Source organism: Oncorhynchus gorbuscha, linkage group LG05 (genome assembly GCF_021184085.1).
Source record: "Oncorhynchus gorbuscha isolate QuinsamMale2020 ecotype Even-year linkage group LG05, OgorEven_v1.0, whole genome shotgun sequence".
Classification (NCBI taxonomy): Eukaryota; Metazoa; Chordata; class Actinopteri; order Salmoniformes; family Salmonidae; genus Oncorhynchus; species Oncorhynchus gorbuscha.
In genome coordinates, this window is record NC_060177.1 from 76851979 (window position 1) to 76874538 (window position 22560).

At 42.7% G+C, this 22560-nt stretch overlaps 1 protein-coding gene across 2 annotated transcripts in view; it reads right to left on the reverse strand.

The window, feature by feature from the left end:
* Positions 1 to 382: 382 nt before the first annotated feature.
* LOC124036519 (NMDA receptor synaptonuclear signaling and neuronal migration factor-like) overlaps positions 383 to 22560 on the reverse strand; it is a 77467-nt gene continuing 55289 nt past the window's right edge. The window contains exons 7-16 of one of the 2 annotated variants that reach the window (XM_046351205.1): positions 22365 to 22417; positions 19642 to 19731; positions 16573 to 16700; positions 15560 to 15643; positions 15297 to 15330; positions 15078 to 15148; positions 13557 to 13636; positions 13321 to 13423; positions 6705 to 6780; positions 383 to 4857 (exon numbers count right to left, since the gene is read on the reverse strand). In XM_046351205.1, coding sequence (XP_046207161.1) covers positions 4760 to 4857; positions 6705 to 6780; positions 13321 to 13423; positions 13557 to 13636; positions 15078 to 15148; positions 15297 to 15330; positions 15560 to 15643; positions 16573 to 16700; positions 19642 to 19731; positions 22365 to 22417 — 817 coding nt within the window. In that variant the 3' untranslated portion in view covers positions 383 to 4759. Of the gene's footprint in view, positions 4858 to 6704; positions 6781 to 13320; positions 13424 to 13556; positions 13637 to 15077; positions 15149 to 15296; positions 15331 to 15559; positions 15644 to 16572; positions 16701 to 19641; positions 19732 to 22352; positions 22418 to 22560 lie in introns of both variants that reach the window. The other variant, XM_046351204.1, reaches the window with a different exon arrangement.

The window sequence follows — 22560 nt, forward strand, 5'->3', positions numbered from 1 at the left end:
GCGACTTACAAATTGGTTCTTGGGGACCTTCAATGCTGCAGATATTTTTGGTACCCTTCTCCAGATCTGTGCCTCGACAAAGTCCTGTCTTGGAGCTCTACAGACAATCCTTTCGACCTCGTGGCGTGGGTTTTGCTTTGACATGCACTGTCAACTATGGGACCTTAGACAGATGGACTCCAATCAAGTTGTAGAAACATCTCAAGGATGATCAATGGAAACAGGATGCACCTGAGCTTAATTTCGACTCTCATAGCAAAGGTTCTGAATACTTATGTAAATAAGGTATTTCTGTATTATAAAAACCTACTTTTGATTTGTCATTATGGGGTATTGTGATTAGACTGCTAAATGATTTGTATATATATATATAAATTAGAATATAGGTGTACAACATGTGGAAAAAGTCAAGAGGTCCGAATGCACTGTACGGCTAAAAGTACACTACCCAGTGTATTTCCTTTAGTATCCTAGTATCAAAATCCCCAGACAGATCAATCATTATCAATATGATAATTATCATATTAAACAATACTTTTATCAAGACATTTGGAGATTCAACCTGACTAAAGATTTACAGTAGTAATAGTTATCACTGCTAAAATCTCTCTTTGAATTGTACGATGCTACACAGATCTACTGAAAATGCACCGGCCCCTGCATGACTTTGAAGAAAGTTCAATAAGACAGACAATATGAGATCGTTGAGCGCCCCCCTCATCCCAAAATACAATCACTTCCCAACATGAGGCATCAGAGCAATCAGAGCTCCATCAATCAATCATCAAAAGTCAAATCAGCTTCCCCAACACAGAGCAGAGCGCAGAGAGCAGAGAACCAAGCAACGGCTGAGTCCCAAATCACACCCTTTTCCCCATAGGGCACTGGTCAAAAGTAATGCACTATATAGGGAATGTTGAGCGATTTGGGATGCATATAATCTCTCTGGATAAAGTGGCAGCAGAATCAATGTGGGATAAAGTCATCAATTAAAAATAGGATGTAAGTTCATGGATATGTCTTATTTTATTATTGGTGATGACAGAAGGTTTCATTCTATATTAATAGAACTTGTGAGGCGTTGAAGACGGATGTCTTGATTTGTGTAATTATATTGCTCCGTAGAGAAATGGAAATGGCTGTTTCATTGGCCAGGATGAGAAGTCAACCACGATGAGCAGTCAGTGCACACGCTGCTGGGTCTGGCTCCAGTATAATACATTACACTGACTGCATTCCCAACTGGTCAAAAGTAGTGCACTAAATAGGGAATAGGTTACCATTTGGGACACAACCACTAGCTCTCATCTGAAAAAGACAAAACTTCTCCTTCATGTCTCTTTTGTTGCAATTGTAACGTTCTAATATCTATCCATGCCTGACATCTTAACTACCATCACAAATCACTTCTAGTGTGCCAACTCACAAAGGAGATTGTGATAGCCTTCATACAGTAAAGTACTCTTCTTAGCTTTCCTGGAGTCCATATACCATTTGGGACACATCCCACATATTATATATAAACCATATCTTAAAGCATAACCATACATCAATGATTCATTAAAACGGATTTCATTTACTGTGTTACACTGTTCTCAATTCATTTATTGTACTCAATTAACTGTATTTCCATTTCCCATTACAATCCTATTTGTGTTAAAACAGAGGCATCAAATATTTCCCATTGGATGTCTTTTGATACAGTTACAATTCATTTATTGGTAATTCTTAAACCTAATCTGTCCCTGGGTCTGCCTTAAAGACAGGTACCAGTCAAGACTCTGAGGAGAGGAGGAAGGGGAAGGCCAGCTGAGCAAGATACGCACATGCTCATCTACTATAGCACTGTACCGAACATATCAAATGTGTTTAAGGTAAAGCTACGCTGTATATGTCACTGCCTCACTCTCTCTCTCTGTAACTCTCTCTACTTCAATATCAAAGTGAGTAATGTTGGAGATTGCTGTACCTTAGGGACAGTGTCCAGTTGGGACCAAAACAATGCAAAAACACATTTTCTAATAACAGTATAGGAAATATTAAAAAGTCTATTGCTACAGGATATAGGGGTTGTATCCTTGGTGTGTCACACAACACAAATGAACAGTTTTGTAAAGGTACACATCAAACAGAGAAGTGAGTAGATATACAATACCCCATGTTAAAACGACTTCACCAGTGAGTAATACATGGTGTGCATCCCTCATTCTAGGAAGGTGAACAGAGAGTTATTAGAAGTGTACACTATGTACCATCATTAATGAATACAAGCAAAAGTGGTTAAGGAATATAAAGAAAAGGGCCTCTCTCTTTTCTTTCTCTCCGTATTCAGCATGTCCACACGGATCCACAGCTCAGTGCCACAACCCGCTATGTTTCTGAGAAACACACACTCACACGTTAGCATGCATGCACACACACACACACACACACACACACACACACACACACACACACACACACACACACACACACACACACACACACACACACACACACACACACACACACACACACACACACACACACACACACACACACACACACACACACACACACACACACACACACACACACACACACACACGAGGAGCAGCAAACACATTAGCTTATTTGCTCTGGTGGAACAGTTTAACGAGGAAATGTGAAAATCTTCCTTAAATTGTGTTATTCTGCCACTTGAGCACAAGCAAAGGTTGGAAAGTAATCATTACAGGCTCCACAGAACTGGCCTGCGTGTGTATATGACATGTACTGTATCACTGCTGATTTGTATCATAGGCTGGACAGGAAGCCCATTAGTTAAGACTCAATAGCACAATACACAGGAAGTGGATGACAATAATACTGAGAGGTTGGTTTGATATCAGAATAGGGTGCCATTTGGGACACAGCCAAAGTTTTCAGGTAGGAAGGAGAAGGAGTTATCACCATCCAATTTGTGTATCTGATCAGAACAAACATGGTGTTTTCACAGGAAGGGAGCAGTGTATTACAGGTGTAGGATTCCTTTAAACCAGTTTGCTACAGTAGGAAATACATCCTAGAGCAACAGGACATTTTAAATATTATGTGGATTATAATTAATGGACATTTTTTGTAGAGGTTGATACATTTGTTTTGTCAGGGAAAATAAAGTCTGAATTTTCAGTATGGAAATGACAGATTTAGGAAGCCTTTTAAAACCTAAAATACACTACAGGTTTTTAATATCCTGTAACAGGGTGATCAAATTAAGATACTACATCTGTAGATATGATTCCAGTCATTTTGGTTTGTGCTATTGCGCCTCGGGAATACATCATACAAGCATGAAATAAAACACATGCAGGACAGAGAGTAAATGAAGCAGCAATACAAGTTAAATATGAGTAAGTAAACTGTACATATAATGATAATAAATTTTACCAAAATCAGTGTGCCACAAGTCATCTAGGCTAGGTCTTGTCCACTTTCCATAAACCTCATGATAACAGTTATGTTTAGTTAACAATGTAATGCAGAGTAAGACAGAAGGGTCACAGCATAAGGGTATCAGTCCCTGGGTGTGAACTACAAGAAAGAAAAGCCTGTGTCTGTAGTTCAGAGTGTCACTAATGAATGCGTAATGAGTATTATGGCCCGATTCAATCCGTATCGCTGAAGTTCAGCGCTATAGTAAACGTAATTTCCGATTGAGCTGACATATGCAACGTGTGCCGTGAATGCAGTCTCTGCGAACCCGGGAACATTGCCTTTAAATTTAAATCACGCTGTAGCGCAATACGGATTCAATTGAGCCCTTAAGCTACAATTGACCTAGTCTATGAAAAATCGTATCTATAAAACAACCTCCCTCGTTCACGCACAAACATGTGCACAGTCAGACAGAAATGGTTTCCCTGACAACTACTGTCAAATCTCAGATTCTATGTGTTGACATAGAGGCTGGGTGGAGAGGATCGGAAGTAGCTGACAGACATCTCCGTCCTATTCTGTCATGACGGTGAGGTGACAACCGCTGCCAAGTAATAAACGAGGGGTAGCAGTAACCCTGAGTTATTCAATTCAAACAGTCCGTAAGAAATACCAATACAGGTCGTTAAAAATAAAAGCTGTGTTATGTATAGATACTTTGAATTATTGGTATACTCTCTCTTCTATTTGTGGTAGATGTATAGATCATGGAAATCTATTCTCTAAAGCTCTGAAAACAACCAACACACTTTATGAATACATTTCCATCCTAAGGGAGATCTACGTACTTTTCTGAAGAAAAAAAGCTTTCATCCATGTACCTCCTAGTTCACACAACAGACATGTAGGTAAGGGAGAAAATATTTCACCATCTCTTCTCCCTTTTCACAGCCTCTCTCTTCCCTGCACCTGCATCTCTCTCTATGACTATTTTAAAGAAGACTTGCTTGGCTCCCGAGATCCAAATCTAGCTCTATTTTGTGTCTCTTGACACAGAGGCTAAAGGATGATCTCTCCACTTCTCTCTTTTACCTTCTCTCCCTCACGGTTCTCTGTCAGTAGAGGCATTTGGTTGAGACAGTGAAAATGGATGGGGGGAAATATACAGTTCATCTCCTGACAGTAATTGCTACTGCACTTGGTCTGAGAGCAGAGGATTGAAGCCTCTTCAGTGAGAAAGCCTGTCGTCCACCTCTTCAACAGAGCGCTCCCGTCCAGGACCTCTCAAGGAAAGCCGTCACCATAGGCTATCGGTGATGAGATACACAGCCAATAGGCTGACAAAGGTCAGAGGTGAGCAGTGTCACAAAAGGTCATCATATTCGAGCATCTTGGAGTGCTGGCGGGTTTTCCACAGGCGGAATAGACGGAAGTCAAAGTACATCTCGATCATCTCCTTGCCTGGGGGGGGGGGGGATAAGTACAGATTAGTTTATCTTCACCTCTTTTTCCGTAAAGGAGAATAATCAACGTTTTTCTCTACCCAAATAGCTACTCTCAAACGTATATAGTGTTGATTGAAATACAAGTGTTTATGTACTGTTGGGGTTAATGAAAGAATGGATGAGAGACAAGAAAGAGAGAGAGAGCGGTGGAGAGATCGAGGGACCTCGTGGGTCGATAGAAGAGAGGAAAACACTCAGTGGAAATAATTATACTGAACAAAAATATAAATGCATTATGTAAAGTGTTGGTCCCATGTTTCATGAGCTGCAATATAAGAAATGTTCCATAAGCTCAAAAAGTTTATTTCTCTCAAATTTTGTGCACAAATTTGTTTACATCCCTGTTAGTGAGCATTTCTCCTTTGCCAAGATAATCCATCCACCTGAAAGGTGGGTCATATCATGAAGCTGATTAAACAGCATGATCATTACACAGGTGCCCCTTGTGCTGTGGACATTAAAAGGCCACTCTAAAATGTGGAGATTTGTCACACAACACAATGCCACAGATGTCTCAGGTTTTAAGGGAGAGTGCAATTGGCTTGCTGAATGGAGGAATGTTCACCAGAGCTGTTGCCAGAGAATTGAATGGTAATGTCTCTACCATAAGCCGCCTCCAACGTCATTTTAAAGAAAAGTCCAACCGTCCTCACAACCAGAGACCACGTGTAACCACGCTAGCCCAGGACCTCCACATCTGGATTCTTTCCCTGTGGGATTGTCTGAGACCAGCCACACGGACAGCTGATGAAACTGTGGGTTTGCAAAACCAATTCATTTCTGCATAAAACTGTCAGAAACCGTCTCAAGGAAGCTCTTCTGCATGCTCGTCGTCCTCACAAGGGTCTTGACCTGACTGCAGTTTGGCATCGTAACTGACTTCATTGGGAAAATGCTGACCTTCAATGGCCACTGGCACGCTAGAGAAGCGTGCTCCTCATGGAGGAATTCCTGTTTCAACTGTACCGGGCAGAGAGCGTGTATGGCATCGTGTGGTTGAGCGGTTTTCTCAATGGTGGCAGTGGGGTTAGGGTGTGGGCAGGCATAAGCTTCGGACAATAAACACAATTGCATTTTATTGATGGCAATTTGAATGCACAGAGATACCGTGATGAGATACTGAGGCCCATTGTCGTGCCATTCATCCACCGCCATCACTTCATATTCAGCATGATAATGCACTGCCCCATGTTGCAAGGTTCTGTCCCATTTCTTCCATGGCCTGCATACTCACCAGACATGTCACCAATTGAGCATGTTTGGGATGCTCTGGAACGACGTGTATGCCAGCTTGTTCCAGTTCCCGCCAATATCCAGCAACTTTGCAACTTTGCACAGCCATTAAAGAGGAGTGGGACAACATTCCACAGGCAACATGTGAAGGAGATGTGTCAGGCTGCACAAGGAAAGTGGTGGTCACACCAGATACTGACTGGTTTTCTGATCCATAGATTAAGGCCTAATTTATTATTATTATTATTTCAATAGACTGATTTCCTTATATGAATCTTTGAAATCGTTGCGTGTTGCCTTTATATATATATTTTGTGTTGGAGAGAAGTAATTAGCATTACATCAATAAGTCTCAGGGTGAAATGTTTGATGGGGGGTGCGTTCAGAGCTCAGGAAGTACAGACATGTCTGTCAGCGTGTTCACTAATGTCCTGTTCATCTCAGTCTGCCTTGCTAGGTTTGATTAATGTTCACTATTTACATCCAGGGAACAATGTAGGGCAAAAATAAGACAATGGAAAATGCATGTGTGTATGTGTGTGTTTATGTCTGTGTGTGTCATACACTCACCCTGTGCAGACAGCTCTAGCGGGGATTTGAATTCTATGGCATGAGGCCTCATTAGCCTCTTTAGATTGTGGATTAGCTGTGGAGGAGAACATTTTACATATCAAAACACCCATCTGGCAAAACAGACAAACCTCTTTGGAGGAGAGAAAAGTGTTCTGTTTACAATTAGAACAAATGCAGACATATTGCCAGCCATTCTCTTTACAGAGGAAAATAACTGTCAGTTGTACTTCCAAGAGCAATACAACTGAAAAGGTCAACATGTCATAACATCAGATTAAAATAACAGGAACAATAACAGGAACAACAAGGAGTGAGTCTTGTGCAAACAGCAGAATGGGTAGTGACCTGTGTTTGTCTCACGATCTGCTGTTGGGTGAGCTGTAGCGGGTCTGTTGTGTACGAGGAGAGTGCTTATTGCTGGAGAGAGCCTGTCAGAGCACATTACCTTACATCAATCTCTCCAGTCCCTCTCCTGCCCACTACTCTGGCCTCTCCCTGCATCTCCCATCTCCGTACACCTCCCCTCTCCTCTCCTGCCCACTACTCTGGCCTCTCTCTGCATCTCCCATCTCCCTACACCTCCCCTCTCCTCTCCTGCCCACTACTCTGGCCTCTCTCTGCATCTCCCATCTCCCTACACCTCCCCTCTCCTCTCCTGCCCACTACTCTGGCCTCTCTCTGCATCTCCCATCTCCCTACACCTCTCCTCTCCTGCCCACTAGTCTGGCCTCTCTCTGCATCTCCCATCTCCCTACACCTCCCCTCTCCTCTCCTGCCCACTAGTCTGGCCTCTCTCTGCATCTCCCATCTCCCTACACCTCCCCTCTCCTCTCCTGCCCACTAGTCTGGCCTCTCTCTGCATCTCCCATCTCCCTACACCTCCCATCCCTCTCCTCTCCTGCCCACTACTCTGGCCTCTCTCTGCATCTCCCATCTCCCTACACCTCCCCCTCCCTCCTGCCCACTCTCCTGCATCTCCCACTACACTGGCCTCTCTGGCCTCTCTCTGCATCTCCCATCTCCCTACACCTCCCCTCTCCTCTCCTGCCCACTACTCTGGCCTCTCTCTGCATCTCCCATCTCCCTACACCTCCCCTCTCCTCTCCTGCCCACTACTCTGGCCTCTCTCTGCATCTCCCATCTCCCTACACCTCCCCTCTCCTCTCCTGCCCACTACACTGGCCTCTCGCTGCATCTCCCATCTCCCTACACCTCCCCTCTCCTCTCCTGCCCACTACACTGGCCTCTCGCTGCATCTCCCATCTCCCTACACCTCCCCTCTCCTCTCCTGCCCACTACACTGGCCTCTCGCTGCATCTCCCATCTCCCTACACCTCCCTTCTCTCCTGCCCTACACCTCTCGCTGCATCTCCCATCTCCCCTCTCCTGCCCACTACTCTGGCCTCTCTCTGCATCTCCCATCTCCCTACACCTCCCCTCTCCTCTCCTGCCCACTACTCTGGCCTCTCTCTGCATATCCCATCTCCCTACACCTCCCCTCTCCTCTCCTGCCCACTACTCTGGCCTCTCTCTGCATCTCCCATCTCCCTACACCTCCCCTCTCCTCTCCTGCCCACTACTCCTTTTCCTCCCCTCTCCCTGCACCTCTCTTCCCCTCTTCTCACCTCCTCTCGCGCCCTGGGGTCTGGACCAGCGAGTACCACCACCCCATGGTGCCTCGCAACCAATTAACATGTTTTTCCAGGAGCCAGTTTCCTCTTTGCTGACGCCATTCACACAGCAGCAGCAGCATGCTGAGGCACTAAATCAATCTACAGAACCTCTGGGGAGTCTGTGTGTGTATGTCTATGGATGAGGTCATGGTTCACGGCCCCTAGTGAGACTGAAGCTGCTAATGTAACATTCTGCAGGGTGATATTAACCTCAGCTCCCCTGACTAGGTTGACAAAGATAAACGACAATCCAGCTCATAATTTGTTTGAACCCTTACAACCTGGTCACTGTTTTAATTGCAGACTGGAATATTGTACAACAGGACGATTTGGTCAGCAGACATCAGCAGACCCAATGATTAACAGAATCCAGAGGAGGAACTATTTGTTTTCGTTTTGCCCTTTGTAGACTAGACTAATGATTACTCGCCAAAAGAAGACAGTGATTAAATCAAATTAAAAGAGCGGAATGGGCTGTTAAATTAAAAGAAGCAGTACAACAAAGTAAAGGTCCGCGTCCCAAATGGCACCATATTCCCTATGGGCCCTGGTCAAAAGTAGGCTAGTGTACTATAGAGGGAAAAGGCTGCCATTTGGGCGATACCCAAATTCAAGGAGATGTTAGAGTTGAGTTGCAGGGAGGTCGTTCCACCAACTTGTTAAAAAAACGTTCGATTTTACATAATTTTAACATTCTGTCATAAAGAGTACATGTTCAACTTCGTAAAAACACGAGACATAAATCCCCTCGTGACATGGAAGCTTAAAAAAAAGAAATTGCTAAAACACTTCTATCCTGTCTGTCTATAGATAGCAAGACAGAGTGCTAGAGGCAGGTAGAGGGATCATGAGGCGGAACTGTCACACACACATACACACACTGTGGGGCTGGGGACACCAAGACTGACACACCCAATCACCGCCCTCTGACACTCATGTGCGCTCTCACACACACAGACACACAAACACACACACACAAACATACACACACACAGACTCTGGAGAAAGGTTGAAGTGTTGATGCTCAACCAGCACAGTTTTCCACAACAAAACACCAGAAAATGGCCAAAAAGAGTAGAACCAGCTCACCTGCTTTTACACTATGATTTGACTATTAGATGTTCAACAACCCAGGTACTGAAGGTAGGCTGGCTGTGTCCAGGTACGTAAGTCTCTGAAACTAGCAGACTATAAATAGACAGATGACTAAATCGTTCTGTTTGCATCACAGCTGAGGTAGCAGAGGAGAACATTGTTAAAAGCTCCAAAAAATACTTTACGATTTATTTTTCCTTACTGTGACTTGTACACAAAGACACAGACAGACGCACATCCACAGACACACACACACTGTAAAAGGGTCAGATAGACTGGAACAACACTGCTGTCTGTGTCACCCTATGGGCACAACCACACACTACCACGCTGCCATGCTATCACTCTACCACGCCAACACACTACCACACTACCCAGTGTGCTGAAGTGTTCCTGTAAACATGTTTGACTGCCTAAATTTCATTATTTGAATGAGTAAACACACATACTGTAGCATGTGTACAGAGTGTTGTTTCTCTGTGTGAGTGCAAGACCATCTGCACTAAAATGCCTGCATGGGCGTGTGCGTACATGCATGTGTTTACATGAAACTGTTTTTGTGCAGAGCCGCTTGTTCCCCGCAGTGTCTGTCAGTGTGGCTTCGTCTCTGTGGGGGTTGGGAGCCAGGGTCAGGGGGAGTGTGTGTGTGCGTGCGTGTGCGTGTGTGTGTGTGTGATCCTCCTCATAGCACCTCTACCTGCCTCCAGCACTCTATCTGTCAACATGACAGCATGATGACAGTGTCAGTTTAGGAGCCAGCTAGGCAGCTCAGGGCTTATGGAACTGGTCACATCATACTGATGCATACTGTACATTCACAGTGTGTAAATTGTCTACCACTGGTGTGTGGGTGGTGGGTGGCATGTGGCTCAATACTGACTAAAGTGAACCATGAATAAAAAGAGAGGGAGAAATAAAGTGCATTTACTCTATAAAGAAGCAGTAAATGAAGTGGTAATAAAACAGCTCAAATCAAATCAAATCACAGTCACATGCGCCGAATACAACAGATGTAGACTTTACAGTGAAATGCTTACATACGAGCCCCTAACCAACAATGCATTACAAATAAGAAAAAAAATAACAATAGTGAGACTATATACAGGGGGGTATCACTACAGAGTCAAGGTATGGGGGCACCGGATAGTTGAGGTAAATGAGGTAATATGTACATATAGGTAGAGTTATTAAAGTGACGATGCGTAGATGATAACAACAGAGAGCAGCAGCGGTGTAAAGGGGGAGGGGGATGCAAATAGGGTGGCTTGGGGGTAGAAGCTGTTTAAAAGCCTCTTGGACCTAGACTTGGTGCTCCGGTACCACTTGCCATGTGGCAGCAGAGAGAACAGTCTATGATTAGGGTGGCTGGAGTCTTTGACAATTTTTAGGGCCTTCCTCTGACAACGCCTGGTATAGAGGTCCTGGATGGCAGGAAGCTTTGCCCCTGTGATGTACTGGCATGTATACACTACCCTCTGTAGTGCCTTGCGGTTGGAGGCCGAGCAGTTGCCATACCCGACAGTGATGCAACCAGACAGGATACTCTCGATGGTGCAGCTGTAGAACCTTTTGAGGATCTGAGAACCCATGGCAAATCTTTTCTGTCTCGTGATGGGGATTAGGTTTTGTCGTGCCCTCTTTTATGACTGTCTTGGTGTGCTTGGACCATGATAGTTTGTTGGTGATGTGGACACCAAGGAACTTGAAGCTCTCAACCTGCTCCACTACTCAATGAGAATAGGGGCGTGCTCAGTCCTCTTTTCCTGTTGTCCACAATCATCTCCTTTGTCTTAATCACGTTTAGGAAGGAGTTGTTGTCCTGTCACCACACGGCCAGGTCGCTGTCCTCCTCCCTATAGGCTGTCTCGTCGTGTCGCTGATCAGGCCTACCACTGTTGTGTCATCGGCAAACTTAATGATGGTGTTGGGGTCGTGCCTGGCAGTGCAGTCATGAGTGAACAGGGAATACAGGAGGGGACAGAGCACGCACCCCTGAGGGGCACCTGTGTTGAGGATCGTCGTGGCAGATGTGGTTGTTACCTACCCTTACCACCTGGGGGCAGCCCATCAGGAAGTCCAGGATCCAGTTGCAGAGGGAGGTGTTTAGTCCCAGGGTCCTTAGCTTATTGATGAGCTTTGAGGGCACTATGGTGTTGAAGGATGAGCTGTAGTCAATGAATATCATTCTCACATAGGTGTTCCTTTTGTCCAGGTGGGAAAGGGCAGTGTGGAGTGCAATAGAGATAGCATCATCTGTGGATCTGTTAGGGAGGTATGCTAATTGGAGTGCTTCAACATTGCTTGCTGTTTGGGGTTTTAGGCTGGGTTTCTATATAGCACTTTGTGACATCGGCTGATGTAAAATAATTAATAATGATTAATTGATTGATTGGGTCCAGGGTTTCTGGGATAATGGTGTTGATGTGAGCCATAACCAGCCTTTCAAAGCACTTCATGGCTACAGACGTGAGTGATACGGGTCAGTAGTCATTTAGGCAGGTTACCTTAGTGTTCTTGGGCACAGGGACTATAGTGATCTGCTTAAAACACGTTGGCATTACAGACTCGGACAGGGAGAGGTTGAAAATGTCAGTGAAGACACTCGCCAGTTGGTCAGCGTGTGCTCACAGTACACGTCCTGGTAATCCGTCTGGCCCTGCGGCCTTGTGAATGCTGGCCTGTTAAAAGGTCTTACTCACATCGACTGTGGGGAGTGTGATCACACAGTCTTCCCTTTTTATTGATCGAGTCACTGGTGCTTCCTGCTTTAATTTTTGCATGTAAGCAGGAATCAGGAGGATAGAATTATGGTAAGATTTGCCAATTCGAAGGTGAGGGCGATGAAGAGCTTTGTATGCATCTCTGTCTGTGGAATAAAGGAGGTCCAGAGTTTTTTTCCCTCTGGTTGCACAAATAACATGCTGATAGAAATTTGGTAAGACCGATTTACATTTCCCTGCATTATATTTTCCCGGCCACTATGAGACCCGTCTCTGGGTGAATGTTTTCCTGTTTGCTAATGACGGAATACAGCTCACTGAGTGCTAGCCTCAGTCTGTGGTGGTATGCAGACAGCTATGAAAACTTACCAGACGCCACTGTTCTATCCTGCCAATATAGCGTATAACCAGCCAGTTGTATTTTGATAATTTCGTCGTTCAGACACGACTCTGTGAAGCATTAAATATTACAGTTTTGAATGTCCCGTTGGTAGTTTCATCTTCGGCGTAGGTCATAGATTTTATTTTCCAAAGATTGCATGTTTTCTAGCAGAATGGAAGGCAGTGGGGGTTTATTCGATCGCCTACAAATTCGCCATCATGACTCTTTTTCTCTGCCTTCTCTTCATGCAAATGACTGGGATCTGGGCCTGTTCCCGGGAAAGCAGTACATCATTCACGTCGGGCTTGTGAAAGGAAAAAAAGGTTTCTGCCAGATTGTGGTGAGTTCTCAATTCTGATGTCCAGAATTTATTTGCGGTCATAAGTGATGGTAGCAGCAACATTATGTACAAATAAGTTAAACAATAAATTACAAACAATGCAAGGAAACAAACAAAAAAACACAATTGGATAGGAACACATAAAACGTCAGCCTTCTTCTCCAGCGCCAGCTGTTCAATAGTGTAAGTTAACTGGATAAGGTAGCAACATTTCAGTAACTTTATCAAAAAAATGATTTTTTTTTGCAGAGATCCCGGTTGGAAGATTCCGGGAATCATGAAGGGTAACAGCAGGAAATCCAGTAATTTTACAACTGGGATTTCTGGAAAACCTACATGGCAAATTTTGGAAAACGTTACCAGCATTTTGAAAGCCTAGTACAGGGAAATTAGAAATCCATACCTTTTCTCCATTGGCGCTCCCCAGAACATAGCAGCCCATTATATGAATGAGGTTGGGCTCAGGATTCAGCTTGCTCATAAACTGACTCAACTTCTTCCAAAACCTGTCAAAGAAGAGAGGGAGAGATTGAATGATTCTATATGTCTGAAATGTATGACTTTAGTCTGCAATGGATGTATCTAAAATACCGTGACAATTATCGAGGTGATATTGTTGTCAGAAGTGAGTTGTCTTACTGGATCATATCCTCCTCCTTCTCCACTTTGGCAAATGTGGCCACTTTGTTCTTGAGCAGGTACAGATGCCCCGGACCTCCCTGGAGAACAGGTTCATCTCAGTTACAGTATGTCCATGTAGAACTAACGGCAGCAGCAATAAGCTGACCTGAACACTGATTTTCAGACAGTAAGACCACATTCTCACAGAGTGTTCTTTAATGGAAATATTTCCAACATAATCCAGGTAGAGACATACCCCAGGGCAGCTGTCTAGGCCCCCTTGCAAGTTAAATCACTGCAACACTTAACATAGAGTAGCAGTCACTTTTAGAATGGGTAGCAAGTAATAAGCTTGTCCTAAATATTTCAAAAAATAAAAGCATTGTATTTGGGACAAATCATTCACTAAAACCTAAACCTTAACTAAGTCTTGTAATGAATAATTTGGAAATTGAACAAGTTGAGGAGACTAAACTGCTTGGTGTAACCCTGGATTGTCATGGTCAAAACATATTGATGCAACGGTAGCTAAGATGGGGAGAGGTCTGTCCATAATAAAGCGCTCCTCTGCTTTTTCTTGACATCGCTATCAACAAAACAAGTCCTACTGGCCCTAGTTTTAACACACCTGGACTACTGCCATAGATATAGGCAAATTACAGTTGGCCCAGAACAGAGCAACATGGCTGGCCCTTAAATGTACATGGCGAGCTAAGGTAAATAACAATCCCTCCTGGCCCAAAGTAGAGGAGAGATTAACTGCATCACTACTTGTCTTTGTGAGAGGTATTGACATGTTGAACAACTAGCACACAGCTAAGACACCCATGCATACCCCACAAGACATGCCACCAGGGGTCTCTTCACAGTCCCCAAGTGCAGAACAGACTCTGGGAAACATACAGTACCACATCAAGTAACTCACACAGATGTAGCCCTTTCCTGCAGTCAAATAACCTAGTGGCTTCATCGGTGGAACGTTATTCATATTTTTCATAATTTCATAATAATTATTGTACCATGTCAGATATAGAGTTGAACTGTATTACATTTTGAGTTTGCATCCTAATATTACATCACAGAACTGTTTGGTATAGAAACACCGGATTTTCTGCGTTAAAAAATAATTATGTTGATTAATTATTAATCAAATCCGGTATTAATCAACATGATTATTTTTTAACGCAGAAAATCGGGAAATGATTTTTTAAGCACATTAACCATGTGTTTGAGATGTACACTTTTGTTTCAATGTAGATTTGTTTAAGACAACCAATAAACACTCGGTATGACCCTGATTTAGCTCACTGCAGTAAAAGGTTAAAAAACCACAAAACTACACCTTATGGAACAACGCACACTGTGAAGAGACACACACACAGGCACACACACACACACACATTGTAATGTTGTAATACTGTTGTATTGTGGTATTATAAATGTTGTATTGTAGATATGTAGTGGTCGAGTAGTGGTGGAATAATGTGTTGTATGATATTAAAACCAAGGTTCTCAACCAGCTTCTTTTTCCTCTCTCACCTGACAGAAGATGAGCATGTTCCAGATCTTACAGCCTTTCCTATAGGCCGTCAGCTTCTTCTCTATCTCCTCTGTGATTGGAGGGAACGAAAGAGAAAGAGAAATAAATGTTACTTTCTGCTGTCATATGACGGGAGAGAGGTCACATATGGTACTATGGACAGGATCCTTATTCAGTGCACGCAATTCATCTAAGAAAACATCACACAATCTACTTACCAATGATGTCATCGAATGTGGCATGTTCATGATCCTACAGAAAAATGTCAAATAAGAGGACCCAATAAGACATCTACAAGACAGTTCTAACTAACGGGGTGGTTTACGTTTTTAGCCGTCAATATTTTCCACATTAACCATTTTCATTATGAAGTGTAGAAGAGACTCCCCAAAATCAATATCACAGTAATCTGAATGTCTAAGGCATTATCATAACATACAGTAGGAGTCGCATAACGGATGAGTAGATGAGAGGGACTCACATAAAGGATGGGGATGACGGACGGATCGTCCCTACGGATGATGTTAGGAACATATTCAGCCTTCGGGACCTTGGAGGATATCAGCTGGAAGAAGACAGACAGAAAGTCTCAACAACTATACGAATGTCAATGAAAAGCTGTCTACAATGGGTACATTATATTAAACTGTAAGAAATATCGTAATAAGAACGGAAGTAGTACAAATACAAGTTCAGAAACCAATCTACTTAGTGCTACGATATCAGTTGAAGGCAGTATTGCATAGAGCTAGAGATGTATTTTACTACAGTTTACTCTTTTAATTCATAACTACACACTGTTCATGACAATTAACAACAACACACTTATTAACTATTAACAACACACTGTTATTGACTATTAATAGCAACACGCTGTTATTAACTATTAATAGCAACACGCTGTTATTAACTATTAATAGCAACACGCTGTTATTAACTATTAATAGCAACACACTGTTAATAACACACGGTTAATAACTATCATTAATACACTGTTAAAAAATATTAATAACAGCACACGTATTAACTATTAATAACACACTGTTCATAACTATTAATAACACTGTTAATAAGTATTAATAACAACACACTGTTAACAACTATTAGTAACACACTGTTAATAACTATTATTAACACACTTAAAAAATATTCATAACAGCACACATTAACTATTAATAACACACTGTTAATAACTATTAATAACATTGTTAATAAGTATTAATAACAACACACTATTAATAACACACTAACTATTAACTATTAGTAACACACTGCTATTAACAGTTAATAACAACACACTGTTAATAACTATGAATAACAACACACTGTTATTAACTATTAACCACACACAGTTATGAACTATTAATAACACAATGTTAATAACTATTAATAACAATAACTCCTCTCCTTGCACTGCTATTTTTATTTTCTTATTTTTTATTTTTGCTATGAGAGGCTGAATAACTGGTCTCTTAGGTGACCTGAGCATCTCACCATGATTTTGGGTGGGATGAAGTCCTCTCCCTCACAGGCTGCTCTCTCCATCTCTCTCTCCTCCTCCCAGTCTGCATCCTCCTGTGATCCTTCATCTAGAGCCCCTGAGGAGGACTGCAAGTCCCCACCTAACACACACACACACACACACACACACACACACACACACACACACACACACACACACACACACACACACACACACACACACACACACACACACACACACACACACACACACACACACACACACACACACATAGTGGGGGAGAGATGAAAGGATAGCAAACATACTATTAAAGGAGGGTTTGCAATCAAAAGCGGCGCACCTGGCAGCTGGCTGTTTGTAGATTGAACATAGAACAGGCATTATAGAGACAACTAGAGGAAACAGAACACATTATCCCTTCTCTAGACATCACCAGCAATAAGGGAACAGAACACATTATCCCTTCTCTAGACATCACCAGAAATAAGGAAACAGAACACATTATCCCTTCTCTAGACATCACCAGCAATAAGGGAACAGAACACATTATCCCTTCTCTAGACATCACCAGAAATAAGGAAACAGAACACATTATCCCTTCTCTAGACATCACCAGAAATAAGGGAACAGAACACATTATCCCTTCTCTAGACATCACCAGAAATAAGGAAACAGAACACATTATCCCTTCTCTAGACATCACCAGAAATAAGGAAACAGAACACATTATCCCTTCTCTAGACATCACCAGAAATAAGGAAACAGAACACATTATCCCTTCTCTAGACATCACCAGCAATAAGGGAACAGAACACATTATCCCTTCTCTAGACATCACCAGAAATAAGGGAACAGAACACATTATCCCTTCTCTAGACATCACCAGCAATAAGGGAACAGAACACATTATCCCTTCTCTAGACATCACCAGCAATAAGGGAAAAGAACACATTATCCCTTCTCTAGACATCACCAGAAATAAGGGAACAGAACACATTATCCCTTCCCTAGACATCAACATCAATAAAGCAAACAGAACACATCCCTTCCCTAGACATCAACATCAATAAAGGAAACAGAGAACATTAACCCTTCCCTAGACATCAACATCAATAAAGGAAACAGAACACATCCCTTCCCTAGACATCAACATCAATAAAGGAAACAGAACACATGATCCCTTCCCTAGACATCAACATCAATAAAGGAAACAGAACACATCCCTTCCCTAGACATCAACATCAATAAAGGAAACAGAACACATTATCCCTTCCCTAGACATCAACATCAATAAAGGAAACAGAACACATCCCTTCCCTAGACATCAACATCAATAAAGGAAACAGAGCACATCCCTTCCCTAGACATCAACATCAATAAAGGAAACAGAGCACATCCCTTCCCTAGACATCAACATCAATAAAGGAAACAGAACACATCCCTTCCCTAGACATCAACATCAATAAAGGAAACAGAACACATCCCTTCCCTAGACATCAACATCAATAAAGGAAACAGAACACATCCCTTCCCTAGACATCAACATCAATAAAGGAAACAGAACACATCCCTTCCCTAGACATCAACATCAATAAAGGAAACAGAACACATCCCTTCCCTAGACATCAACATCAATAAAGGAAACAGAACACATAGACCACAGGTTACAGAGACATACAAAACATGAAGATGAAGGACAATACTTTGAACAGACAACCACAGAGCTTGGAACAGACAATCATAGAGCTTGGAACAGACAACCACAGAGCTTGGAACAGACAATCATAGAGCTTGGAACAGACAACCACAGACCTTGGAACAGACAATCATAGAGCTTGGAACAGACGATCATAGAGCTTGGAACAGACAACCACAGAGCTTGGAACAGACAATCATAGAGCTTGGAACAGCCAACCACAGAACTTGGAACAGACAATCACAGAGCTTGGAACAGACAATCACAGAACTTGGAACAGACAACCACAGAACTTGGAACAGACAATCACAGAGCTTGGAACGGACAATCATAGAGCTTGGAACAGACAACCACAGAGCTTGGAACAGACAACCACAGAACTTGGAACAGACAATCACAGAGCTTGGAACGGACAATCATAGAGCTTGGAACAGACAATCACAGAGCTTGGAACAGACAATCATAGAGCTTGGAACAGACAATCACAGAGCTTGAAACAGACAATCATAGAGCTTGGAACAGACAATCACAGAGCTTGGAACAGACAATCACAGAGCTTGGAACAGACAATCACAGAGCTTGAAACAGACAATCATAGAGCTTGGAACAGACAACCACAGAACTTGGAACAGACAATCACAGAGCCTGGAACGGACAATCACAGAGCTTGGAACAGACGATCATAGAGCTTGGAACAGACAACCACAGAGCTTGGAACAGACAATCATGGAGCTTGGAACAGACAATCATAGATCTTGGAACAGACGATCATAGAACTTGGAACAGACAATCACAGAGCTTGAAACAGAACACCACAGCATGGAACAGACAATCACAGAGCTTGAAACATACAAGCACATATTCAGACAGACCCAGGACATATACATAGGATGACAGAGACGTACAGTATGGGCGTAAAGAACGGACAGAAACGGTAGAGCGTCACAGTCTGATGTGAAGAGGATGAGGACAAATACAGTCATGGTCAAACTGTCTGTAGAGGAGAGCTTCTTTCAACGATCACAGAGAGGAAATGTGTGTGTGTGTGTGTGTGTGTGTGTGTGTGTGTGTGTGTGTGTGTGTGTGTGTGTGTGTGTGTGTGTGTGTGTGTGTGTGTGTGTGTGTGTGTGTGTGTGTGTGTGTGTGTGTGTGTGTGTGTGTGTGTGTGTGTGTGTGTGTGTGTGTGTGTGTGTGTGTGTGTGTGTGTGCGCACAGGTATGTAGTGTAGATACAATCTTTTTCATGTTTGTGCTTGGAAATAATAGTTACAAAAATAATGTATATGCTTATGCCGAGTATCCCTGTGTGAAGGTGTGTTTGCGTATGTGTCATTGCATGTCAGCTTGCATGAGTGAGTGTGTGTATTGTATTTGTGTGAACTCACTGTCTCTAGAGCCATGGAGAGAGTCAGGCTTCATGGGGATGGGGTCACTCCAGGAGCGGTTGAAACTCTTTGCTCGGCGGTCAGCATATGCTGATGAAGGAGTGGAGGATAATGACAATGAGTGGAGGATGACGAGGGGGATCACACATACACTTTCCCTAAGCAACCCCCCCCCCCACACACACACACACACGCGAGCCCTAAACACACATCCATATTCTCCTGAAGTGTACACTCGTTCACTATTTCAAATCTAAAAGCATTGGATTGGTGGAGGCTAGAGGGAGTTTTCACCATACTTTCAAATCAGTGAATGAAGGGGAGTAGGGACAATTGGGAAATAACCACTCAACACAGACGCCTAAACACACTTCCCAAATGTACAACACATGCCGTTTCATTTAAATCAGCACCACTGTTTGGATGAAAAGAGTTTAGTTGTATTCCTCTTACCGTGTCATCATAACTATATAGTGGCACTGAGTGGGTGAACATCTGGTGTTCCAGCTCACAGCTGGGGCTGGTGTATCCAAACCACCCAGTCACTTAATGCCTGCTAATGAGGTCCATTCCTCTACTAGCTTCTTCTAACAAGACATCCTACTGTAAAACCCCTGCTAATATAATCCATTCCTCTACCAGCTTCTTCTAACAAGACATCCTACTGTAAAACCCCTGCTAATATAATCCATTCCTCTACCAGCTTCTTCTAACAAGACATCCTACTGTAAAACCCCTGCTAATATAATCCATTCCTCTACCAGCTTCTTCTAACAAAACATCCTACTGTAAAACCCCTGCTAATATAATCCATTCCTCTACCAGCTTCTTCTAACAAGACATCCTACTGTAAAACCCCTGCTAATATAATCCATTCCTCTACCAGCTTCTTCTAACAAGACATCCTACTGTAAAACCCCTGCTAATATAATCCATTCCTCTACCAGCTTCTTCTAACAAGACATCCTACTGTAAAACCCCTGCTAATATAATCCATTCCTCTACCAGCTTCTTCTAACAAGACATCCTACTGTAAAACCCCTGCTAATATAATCCATTCCTCTACCAGCTTCTTCTAACAAAACATCCTACTGTAAAACCCCTGCTAATATAATCCATTCCTCTACCAGCTTCTTCTAACAAGACATCCTACTGTAAAACCCCTGCTAATATAATCCATTCCTCTACCAGCTTCTTCTAACAAGACATCCTACTGTAAAACCCCTGCTAATATAATCCATTCCTCTACCAGCTTCTTCTAACAAGACATCCTACTGTAAAACCCCTGCTAATATAATACATTCCTCTACCAGCTTCTTCTAACAAGACATCCTACTGTAAAACCCCTGCTAATATAATACATTTTCCCACCAGCTTCTGCTAACAAGACATCCTACTGTAAAACCCCTGCTAATATAATACATTTTCACACCAGCTTCTGCTAACAAGACATCCTACTGTAAAACCCCTGCTAATATAATACATTTTCCCACCAGCTTCTGCTAACAAGACATCCTACTGTAAAACCCCTGCTAATATAATACATTTTCACACCAGCTTCTTCTAACAAAACATCCTACTGTAAAACCCCTGCTAATATAATCCATTCCTCTACCAGCTTCTTCTAACAAGACATCTTACTGTAAAATACCTGCTAATATAATCCATTCCTCTACCAGCTTCTTCTAACAAAACATCCTACTGTAAAACCCTTGCTAATATAATCCATTCCTCTACCAGCTTCTTCTAACAAGACATCCTACTGTAAAACCCCTGCTAATATAATCCATTCCTCTACCAGCTTCTTCTAACAAGACATCCTACTGTAAACCCCCTGCTAATATAATCCATTCCTCTACCAGCTTCTTCTAACAAGACATCCTACTGTAAAACCCCTGCTAATATAATCCATTTTCACACCAGCTTCTTCTAACAAGACATCCTACTGTAAAACCCCTGCTAATATAATCCATTCCTGTACCAGCTTCTTCTAACAAAACATCCTACTGTAAAACCCTTGCTAATATAATCCATTCCTCTACCAGCTTCTTCTAACAAGACATCCTACTGTAAAACACCTGCTAATATAATACATTCCTCTACCAGCTTCTTCTAACAAGACATCCTACTGTAAAACCCCTGCTAATATAATACATTTTCACACCAGCTTCTGCTAACAAGACATCCTACTGTAAAACCCCTGCTAATATAATACATTTTCCCACCAGCTTCTGCTAACAAGACATCCTACTGTAAAACCACAACTTGGAAGTTGTTATGCCATACAGTTAATTATCTTGACTCTTGGACCACTTTGAGGAGAGCGAGAGTTCTGATCTCCTCACATATTTAATTATTTCCCAGACAGGTTTAAATGGTAATGGAAACTAGATTTACTTCCTAAAGTGTTTCCATTCCTCTTTAAATTTAGAGGGCACCGAATCTAGAGGGGAGAATATGTGGAAAGTGGTGGGTGAGGTGGAATCCGATGTGTTTAGGAGACTTCACTACTAAAGCTCCACCACGCCCCCTGCACCAGACCACTTTCAACTAGATAATATGGAGCCAAACTTATTTCTAAATGCATACATGTACCTTTAACCTACCATACTGTCCACTCTATCCAGCACATGTACTGTATAGGCTACATGCATTTAGCACAAGCACACTAATGAAGTCCACATAATAATAAGCTACGACGCCACACTCACTGGGAAACTCACTCTGAGCCTTCATTCTGCGGCTGCCCACCATTCTCAGGTGCTTCCGGAAGTTTCTGTTGTAGAAAAGAAAAGAGGAGAGGAAAGGGGAGGGAGGGAAGAGATGGAAAAGAGAGAAGGAGGGGAGAGGGTTTCAGTATACAGTGAAAGCCACAGACACAGAGGGTGAAAGGCAGAAGAAGAGGAACAGTTGAGTAAC